The 9,857-nt window shown below is 52.8% G+C and overlaps 1 protein-coding gene across 1 annotated transcript; it reads left to right on the forward strand.

Moving 5' to 3' along the window:
* Window positions 1–422: 422 nt before the first annotated feature.
* On the forward strand, window positions 423–6,482 carry LOC115312129 (probable RNA-directed DNA polymerase from transposon BS). Its single transcript, XM_029971051.3, has one exon. It carries the CDS (start codon window positions 2,456–2,458, stop codon window positions 6,371–6,373), a length of 3,918 nt encoding a protein of 1,305 aa, XP_029826911.3. The 5' UTR covers window positions 423–2,455; the 3' UTR covers window positions 6,374–6,482.
* Window positions 6,483–9,857: the final 3,375 nt, after the last annotated feature.

Below are 9,857 nucleotides of genomic sequence, written 5' to 3' on the forward strand. Positions count from 1 at the left end.
TCTTTCTGTGTTTTCTGTAGTTTTCAACGCGCTCTGCTACGTGTACTGGTCGTCCTCTGGTGGATTTTCGTCAAAACCCCAATAGACCTCTTGCAAAATCGAACCGATCCTAGCGGCATAGTGTCGCGCAAAGCATCTTTCACAATGGCCTCCGAGATTTTTCGCGCGCTGGCTGCGCTCCTAGTTCCGATTCGCTAATAGAGACTGTTACTGCGGGGCGCACGCATGTATGTTTGTATGTATGCTTGCGGCGTAATCTCTTTGTATCGAGCACGACCAACTTTATACTTACGACCACTTTATCTGAGCGCTCCCTACTGAAGAGCCTGCTCCCGACTGTGGGCCGAATTTCAGCGCCGCCTAGTGAGAGGCGTCCTTACTAGGCGGCACAAAAACTCGGTCCTCCTACCTCGTCAGACTTGCGATTGAGCCGCCGTGGGAGAGAGTCGTGTTTCTCGGCGCTCCCGCCGAGCTGCATGAATCGCCCCTGCCCGCCGCTCGCCCGCCCGAACCAGGACCCGAGCTACGTTTTTCCGCCGGAAAACTTCGCTCGCCACCGGAAAGAGCTGCCCGAAGGCAAGTGAGCGTCACAGCCGCATTTTTTCCGAAGCCTCCGACATCGACGCCGCCGCCGTTCCCGGCCAGTGGGAAGGCTGGGCCTACCATTAGGCCTAGCTCGCCCTGCCTTCGGCTACGATGGCTACCGCCTCCAGCACGGAACTACCGGCCTCCCCCGACACCGAAATGACACCCGATGCATCTTCGCCACCCGACGAAACGCTGACAACATCCAAGCAAGGAACTCCCGCCACCACCATCACGAACAGGCTCCCCCCAAAGAGAGCCCGCAACGAGAGCGAATGCTCCGAGCGCAGCCCGACGGATTTCGAGGACGGCCAAGATGCTTCCGCCGATTTCACCGACTCCGACAATCAGTTCCCCTGGATCACCGTATCCCGGAGGAAGAGGATCAACAAGCCGGACAAAGGCAGCAAACTACCCCGTCACGACCTGGACAAATACCAAGTCACCATCCGCCCACGGGCCCGCGTCGACGTCTCAAAACTCCCGAGCTATCTCATCGGAGAACAACTTCAAAGAGCAATAGGCGAGACCGTTCTCGAAGATCGCCTCGCCTACCGCCGCAACGGAATGACGAATACAATATCCGTCACCGTTTACGACGAACGACACCTAGCAAATCTACTTCAGCTCACGCACCTTGAGACAGGCAGCGGCAGAGTCGACGTCCAAGTCTACCGAACGGCCACCAGGGAATTCCCACGCGGGGTCGTTCATCTGACACCCGACATCCCACCGGCGAAACTCCTCGAGGGGCTTCGAGCCGACTACCATGAGATTGTTCAGGCCAGGCCGCTGGGATCCAACGGCACATACCTTCTGACCTTCCAAGGCCAGGGTGTACCCCGCCGCATCCGCGCCTGGCACGAGATCATACAAGTCAAGCCGTACCGCCCCTCCACGGTGGTCTGCAACAACTGTCACGGCCTGGGCCACAAGTCCGACATCTGCACGCAGGAAAAGCGCTGCCAGTCCTGCGACGGTCTTCTGACCGAAGGACACCGCTGTGAGTCAGTCAAGTGTCGCAACTGCGGCTCCCAAGACCACGTCGCCACCTCCCGGGACTGTCCAGAGAGGAAAAAGGTAGACTCTAGGATCCAAGCCCGTGCTCGACCACGCCCGGCCTTGAACCAACAACTGCATCGCCGGCGAATAGCAGTGGGAAACCAAGGCCAAACTCCTGATCCTCTACCACAGCAGCCAAAGTCGGGAAGGCAAGCCCAGACCCCCCATTCAGGAGACGGGCGAGCCCCGCCCTCCTCCAAGCAGACCAAAAACCCATCGCCCCGATCGACTGAAAACATTACTGACCAGCCAGCGCCACCGCAAGACACGTACGCATATAAAGCCACGCCTCGCAACTGCAGAACCCCATCAACCACGCCGCTCATGGACCAACGCAACGAGCTTCTCACCCTCTTAAGGCGGTATAAGGAGGAGGAAGCAGAGCACGCACGCATAGCTGCCGACCGCCGACGAAAAATGGCTACCCTACAAAAAAAGATAGAGGAACTGGAAGTCAATTTCCAGCCGGGCCCCCAGCATCAAGTGTCGAGCCAGCCGCAAGCTCACCCAAGCCCGCAACCACCTCTGCGAGACACGCCGCGATCACAGGCAAACCACCCCGCACCCCCTCCAGCAAGCAACAAGCAACCACAGCAGGAGCAATCCCAGCCTCCACCATCTCAAGGTGACCTCAAGTCCCAAATGCAAGTCTGGCTGCAACAAATGCAAGTACAACTCCAGCAGCAAATGCAGCAGCAAATGCAGGCCCACTTCAATCAACTCATAGCCGAGCTCCAACACTCAACCCTTGCCCCCACCCCGCCGGCACCGCCGCAGTTCCAACTACGTCAGCCCATCCTCACCGTTAATGTCCCTGGACAATAAGCCGCGGAACAAGGGGGATCCACGCAGCAGTCACACCAGCAGTCCTCATAACCAGCAAACTCAAGGCCCCGGGAAATTCATGCCGTCACTAACCTCGCCCTTGGTTCCGACACAACTTCGAATCCTACAATGGAACTGCAGAAGCCTAACCAAACGCAAAAACGAATTCCAGCTTCGACTGGCTCAACACCGACACTCGTACGACGCGATCTTGATGCAAGAAACCAACGTGAAGGACCCCAGACTCTCCGCATACAACTACTTCCACAACCCTGCGATCGAACGGAAATATACAAAGACCGGCCCTCCTGAAGCACGAGGACTGGCCACCGTCTACCTCAAGGGGACCGTACCACATGCCCAAATTGATACGCAGAAATGGTGCACACCAGACCAGGAAGTCACTGCGGTGCGCACACTCATAGACAACCATAAGCTCATCCTCGTGTCGGCGTACGTCCGCCCTACCGCCGAAGACCCCAACTTCAGTTGGATAGAAGAGTTACGAACGGTCTACCCAGACGATAGGATGGTCATAGGCGGCAATTTTAATGCGCACCACCGGGAGTGGGGCTACGACGACGATGACCAGAGAGGGGCCAGATTACTAGAAGCTTACGAGAAGGCGGGTCTCGAGCTCGCGAACGACACGCATGAAAAGACGAGAGTAGGCACCTCGGCCAACCAGCAGGACACCAACCCCGACCTAACCTTAGTGGACTCAAGAATCGAGGGGATGGAGTGGTCGGTGCTCCCCGACGCGTGGGGCAGCGACCACTACCCCATAGAAATATCGATCCGTATCAAGAACAGGGCCAAGGCCAAGAAAACTGTGGTCACAGTCCTCTGGGACAAATTCAGAGCCCTTTTACGCGCCCAAATTGACGAAAACGACATGTCGACAAAACTCTGCGCCTTGCTAGTAGCCTCCACGAGGGAAGCCTCGACCAAGAAGGAGGTGAACTGGGACAGCCCCACACCAGACACCCACCTCCTATCCCTGTGGGACCACCGCACGCGCAAACTCACAGAGTACAGAAAAACCAAAGACCGGAACACACTGAAGGAAGTGAACAGAATCACCGCCGAAGCAGAGGAATATGCACGAAAGCTCAGAGTGAACGAGTGGCTCGACCATTGCGCTTCCTTTGACCAGCGTACGTCGATACGCAAGCTGTGGCGCACCTTCCGAGGCATGCTCGGTATCACCAAGGTCCGCAACACGATAGAAAACATGGCCCTAGCCCTGGACAAGCCCCTCGAGGACGTACTTGAAGACATGGGAAAAGCCTTCTTCCCCCAACCCTCGACGACCCCGAATGCAGCAATCTACACTCTAGAACAAGCACCGAAAGACCCCCCTCCGTGGAACACCCCGATCACCCGATGGGAGCTCGAGACCGCTATTGACCAAGGGAGAATAAAGTCTGCTCCCGGCCCAGACGGCATCACCGCGAGCATGCTGCGGAACCTACCCGAAGAAGGAAAGCAGCAAGTCCTTCGCTGGTTCAACCACATGTGGGAAACCGACACCTTCCCGGACGAATGGCATGAGTCGTGGGTCACCCCGATCCCGAAAGCGGGTAAACCCCCGAACACACCGAAGAATACCCGGCCTATATCCCTGACCTCGGTAATGTGCAAGCTGTTTGAGAGGATCGTCCTAGCACGCATCACCTGGATCGCCGAGGACCGCAAGCTCTTCCACGCGGCACAAACGGGCTTCCGACAACATTTGGGTACGAGAGACAGCCTTCTACTTCTGTCTACAGACGTCTACCGCAAGGGAAGCACCTGCTCGCTAGTCGCGGTCGACATCTGTAAGGCATTCGACTTGCTACCCCACGGAGCGATCGTAAAGGCACTCCGAGAAGGTGGCATCACCCACAAGCCCCTCAACTTTGTGAAGGGGTTTCTGAAACAAAGGAAGTACTCCATCAAGACTGGCGACATATGCGGACCTCTAAGGAACAACAATATTGGTGTGCCCCAGGGCGCGGTGATCTCCCCAATCCTGTTTAACCTGACAATGGCCCCGCTGGCGTGGCGCTTGAACAAGATTTCCACCTTGAAGTTCACCATTTACGCAGACGATATCACCATCTGGACGACAAGTGGGAACCCGGCGAGGAGGGAGCAGACCCTTCAGAAAGGACTGGACACCATTGAAGCATTCCTCAAAGAGGCCGGACTCTCCCCGTCACCAGACAAAACCAGATACATGATATTTACCCGCAAAGGCCACCCAACTCACGACTTGACCTTCGGTGGTCTCCCCATCGCCCAAGCAGAGACGCACAAGATCCTGGGAGTGTTCTTCAACCAACGAAAGTCCCCCAAAGAATGGCTAACCAGGATGGCCAAGATTTGGAAACAGGGCACGGCACTGGTCCGCCGCATCGCCCAAAAGACCGGTGGTGCGAGCGAGGAGGTGGCCAAGACCCTGATACGGGCCGTGCTAGCTTCCAAGGTACTTTACGGAGCAAACTACTACAAGTTGAATAAGAGTCACTGGCGAGCAATTGAAAGATGGCAGAATGACGCCCGAAGAACTATTGCGGGCTTACCGAGACACACCAAACTGGAGGAGCTACACAGGTGCGTTCCCCTTCCCAAACTACAGGACTTAGCCAAGGACCAGCACGAACTGCACCTCGTCTCACTGCAACACACTAGACAGGGCAGGGCCATACTACGACTCCTGCGACAAGACGTGTCCACGCTTCCTAAACTCGGCCGCCCAATCCCCCCGTGGGAAATAGCAGACGTGGCCTCCAGCACACCTATACCGCGGAATATGGGCCTGGACCAACCGGAACGGCGCCGGGACTACGCCCAAAAGCACCTGACCGTCGTAACCACGAAACTGGAAGACCCCACCACCATCGTGCTGTACACAGACGCAGCACATAAGGATCTAGTCACCACCACGGCCTGGCACGATCTCCGCCAAAACAAGTCATGGAGCCGCGAAACTAAGACCGCAGGAACGCCCGAGGAAGCCGAAGCCCAGGCGATCCTTCACGCCCTGGAACACGTTACCCAAAGCCTGAACTCACCCGTGAAGACGGTGGACATTTACACCGACGCCCAGGAAGCCATACGAAGATGCCGAAAGCACGACCCCAACAGCCCGACCACCCGGCGCATTCTTGCACTCGCCAGGCGCCTCGAGAGCAAGAACGTTAAAACCACTGTACACTGGGTCCCCGGCCATGCCGGAGTGCCAGGCAACGAGGCCGCTCACCGGTCCGCGGAAGCGCTAGCAACGTTTCTCCTTTCGCGGCCACGAAGTGTGGACTCCCTGCCCGGCACTTCAGCCTACTCTGGCAGGACCGGCCCCAGGAAACAAGACGAGACAAGAGACCGGACCCTCTACGACCCTGAAGACGCAATGAGAAAGGTCAGACAAGACTTAAAGAAGAGGCTCCTGGCCTCCCTCCCGCGCGAACCCGACCCCATCCCGCTCGGCCGCTACTCCAGGAAGAAAATGGTCCTTCTGCGCAGGATCAGGACCGGCAGTGCCGTGACCCCTCACGACCGACGCAAGTGGGAACTGAGTGCTGGCAAGATCGGCAGATACAGACCGCCAGTGTCGACAGCCAGTCCGCCGGCCTCCCCGCCACAGCCGCAACAGATGCAACGCCAACATTCACTGGAACAGCCTGAGATCTGTCCCTACTGCAAAGAAACCCTAAGTGCAAACCTGCACCACCTCGTGTGGGAGTGCGGTCACTTCACCAACGAAAGAAAGAAAGCGCTTAGTCTTCTTCCACCAGCATCGAGGCCGTCCAACCTGGAAGGCTGGGCCCGGCCTGAGGGAGACTCGGCCAGAATCGCACTGATCCTGGACTCATTGCTCCTGTACTTAGAAAACACGGGCCTGGAGTCGACGTTCTGAGCACGGCCGTTCCTTCACGTCAAAGACTTCCCCAGAACCTGTTCCCTCCTCGAACCACGCCTAGGGCGACCGTTCGAATGTTTCTTCCAATAAACGTTTACTACCTACCTACCTACCTCGTCAGGTTCTCCTCTTATCCGTGGGTGCTTGCCAGCTGATCGCGCTTTCCGGTTTCAAGCGCGTTCACGCTGTAAAACGTTTTTCTCTGTGTAAAGGATAATGAAGAAGCCCAATTCAATAATGAGTTTACAACTTTACAACTATGCCGCAGCAACAAACAAGGGTCATACAGTTGACTTTCAATGGGTACCCGGACACACAGGAATTCCTGGGAACGAGTCGGCTGACGCTGAAGCAGAAAATGCGCATAACCTTGCTCCATCTGAAAACATTCCTTTCACTCGACAAGAGGCTGCAAGACATGTGGCATCATTCGGTAAAAACACTTTCCTGGGTGAATGGTCGTCCACCAAAAACTGCTACCCATACCTCCATCAAATCGACCCGGGACTAGAAAACTCTATTCCTAAAAAATTACCTCGAAACGTGGAAACTTGTTTGCATAGATGTCGCTTGAATTCTGCTTTCACAAATATTCAGATGCACAAATTCGGGTTTATTTCAAGTCCAAACTGTCTACAATGCAACGTTCCTGAAGACCTCCACCACGTCATCTGTGAGTGCGAGTTGTTTAACACTGAGAGACGCGCACTTCACGACACTATTCAGAAATTAAGTAGCGATCCATTCAGCCTAAACAAGATCCTTGGCCCTTGGAACGATCGAAAAAGCCAACAGAGCGCTATAGACGCCTTAGTGGTTTACTTAGAGAAAACAGACCTAATTAGCCGTCTTTGATTTAAATTTCTTACCCAAATAACTTCTAGCTCTTGATAAGGCAGGAAAGTTACGCTGTGTGCAATAGATACTTTATGAGGCAGAAACGGCAGTCACTGAGCCCCCATCTTTCTTTACTGTAGGAGTATCTGAATATGTGCTTCATTGTGACATCTCTTATGTGACGGTGTGAAGTGTCCGGAGACCTCACGGTTGAACTCGACAGAACACAATGTTGAATACTACAGACTGTTATACATGAAGATGGGCTTTTTAACTAACACTGTCGCATTACAAAAGCGATCTTTTTTTTTTCTATTCATTGTGTATATATTTACAAATTCTCACTATTTCTGTGATAACTGATTTTTTTGCACCAGACTATATGCGCTCTACATTTTGCTACCTTTATTTTTTCCTCTTCCCTGTCCTCTGTTATCCCACTCCCCATCCCCACACAGAGTAGCCAACCGAGACTTCTTCGGTTAATTTCTCTGTTTTTTCCTGATCATTAAATGAATGAAAATGAAAATGAGTTTGCTTTTTTTTTAGTTTGCAGAGCCAACACCAGATAGTATTCGCTGCGCCCGCGCGCCGCCAGCGCCATAGAGGCCAACACACCCTGGTGCAGCGCGGAAAAGGCAGAAAAGAATACCGAGTTCCAGGCCCCGCCACCGACGCGCCGCTGAAACTCGGCCCTACGGGAGGTGCGTGCTGGAGTGCTCCCAGATGGAGTGGTCGTAAGTATAGAGTAGGTCGTAATATCGAGAGTTTTGCCACGGCCGCTCGATTAGGACTCCTCTTGGAAGCGGCCTGCCGTATGCTTCACTCCGCCGGTAAGGGTGATAGTTCTAGAATGGAAAGTTAAGCGAGTTGGTATGAATCCATTTTGAAAAACAGCGCGAATAACACACGGATAGTCAGCGCCTCGTCCTGTGTGTTCTCTCCGTCTTGTCCGCGTGTTATTCGCGCTCTTTTTCAAAATAATAGTTCTACTTTACACCACAGTTTATCATATACAGTTTGCCCACTGTAGAACAAGCCTGTGGTAATCGCAAACCACGTGATCGAGGGCCTTGTGTGAATAAAAGTACATTCTAGAACTAAGCTCATTACATATTACTCACACAATAATAATTATATTGGTAACCTAATAATTCAAAAAGAGCAAAAGTTCCTTAAGCAATTATTTAAACTCGTAAAAGCGCCCTCTCACCACGAATGGGGTAACTAACCACATTTTATGCTTCGTTTTTATTGTTTTGCTTTTCAAGATGGCGGCCCCCATGGCATTTTGTGTACCCGGTTCTCGCGTCCGCTTGCGTTGCGCTTTCGCTTTATTGTGACGTGCGCACCACTGGACGACAATCACAGGTAATTTATTCACACAAGAGTTATTTCAAGCAGGCAAATGTTTATTTTCGCTCTACATAGTACAATTTATAAAACGTTACAAACAGCACATGCAATGATGGGGTTGCTGACGGGTATTATCGAACATACACGGTAGTACAAACAGTTTGAATGTTAACCTTCAAGCTATGTGCATAAACAATGATAAACCTAAGATCAACAAACGTAGTCTAAACACGTAGAAGTAAAGTCGCGGTAAAGGTATTTCAAAACAGCTATTCATAAACCATGCAAAAAAAAAAAAAAAAACTGCACAGACGCGACAGTTTTACATAACGAGTGCGATTACAAACCAGTTGCTTTAACAGTAACTACAGACTAATGTGGTGAATAATAAAGCTGTGCTTGGAGGTGCATTTGACCTGCCTGTCCTTTCCCCCCCTTCCCCCCGAAGATGAATGTTCAACACACCTGGGGGACATGTTCGACGACAAATGTTTCGTTTCTCCTAAAAAAAAAAACGGAAGTGATGGAAGTGAAGATATTGCGTCTGATTGGTTAGAGGCTCAAATGATGAGAGTTCCCGCTTCCGTCATTTGAGCCTCTAACTAATCAGACGCGATATTGCCACTTCCATCACTTCCCTTTCTTCTTAGGAGAAACAAGACATTTGTCGAACATTGCCCCCCTGGTCAGTTTTCTATGATATGTTGGATTTAGCCAGTCAATTTTTTCAGCACAATGTTAAGCTGTTAGGTTCGATGACAGCGCGCCTTTACAACTCTCCGTCTCCTGATCTGCCTAACGGGGCTACTGGCCCTTCGACAAACCGTAAGCACCTAGAATGCCACTTTCTGACTGCAGCATCACCATTGAACATTGTAATCCATGGAAGCAACCTCCTGGCTCAGCATTCTACACTCATCGCCCTCGCCAACCTCACCTAATCTCGTTATTGCTGATCACTGGTGAAGCACACCCGCCAGCAATATGAAAGTGAACACCTTACCTGGATTCTTGCCCGTTTTACGGCTCTCTAAAGCTATATTAACTCTCAACGTCTAAAAGAGTACGTGGCTTGGGGTCTAAACTTTGCGTTCTAGCCCTCTTCTGGGACAGAATGTGTTCCAAAACTTGCAGGAGCGTCAAAACAAGAAGAGGGCTGTTCACCTTCATATCGCTCACGGGTGTACCTTCAAACTCCGGCTCACCTCCCACCTGCCCCTGCTGTTTCCTGTCTGTCGACAATGTCGCCACTCTCCAATGCGACATTTATGATTTGTGGTTCCACCAG

The sequence above is a fragment of the Ixodes scapularis genome, unplaced genomic scaffold (assembly GCF_016920785.2).
Source record: "Ixodes scapularis isolate PalLabHiFi unplaced genomic scaffold, ASM1692078v2 ptg000058l_1__unscaffolded, whole genome shotgun sequence".
NCBI classification, from domain to species: domain Eukaryota; kingdom Metazoa; phylum Arthropoda; class Arachnida; order Ixodida; family Ixodidae; genus Ixodes; species Ixodes scapularis.

Bases quoted from the DNA above. Each gene is read 5' to 3' on its own strand.
- LOC115312129 (XM_029971051.3), top strand. From the start codon at position 2,456: ATGTCCCTGGACAATAAGCCGCGGAACAAGGGGGATCCACGCAGCAGT.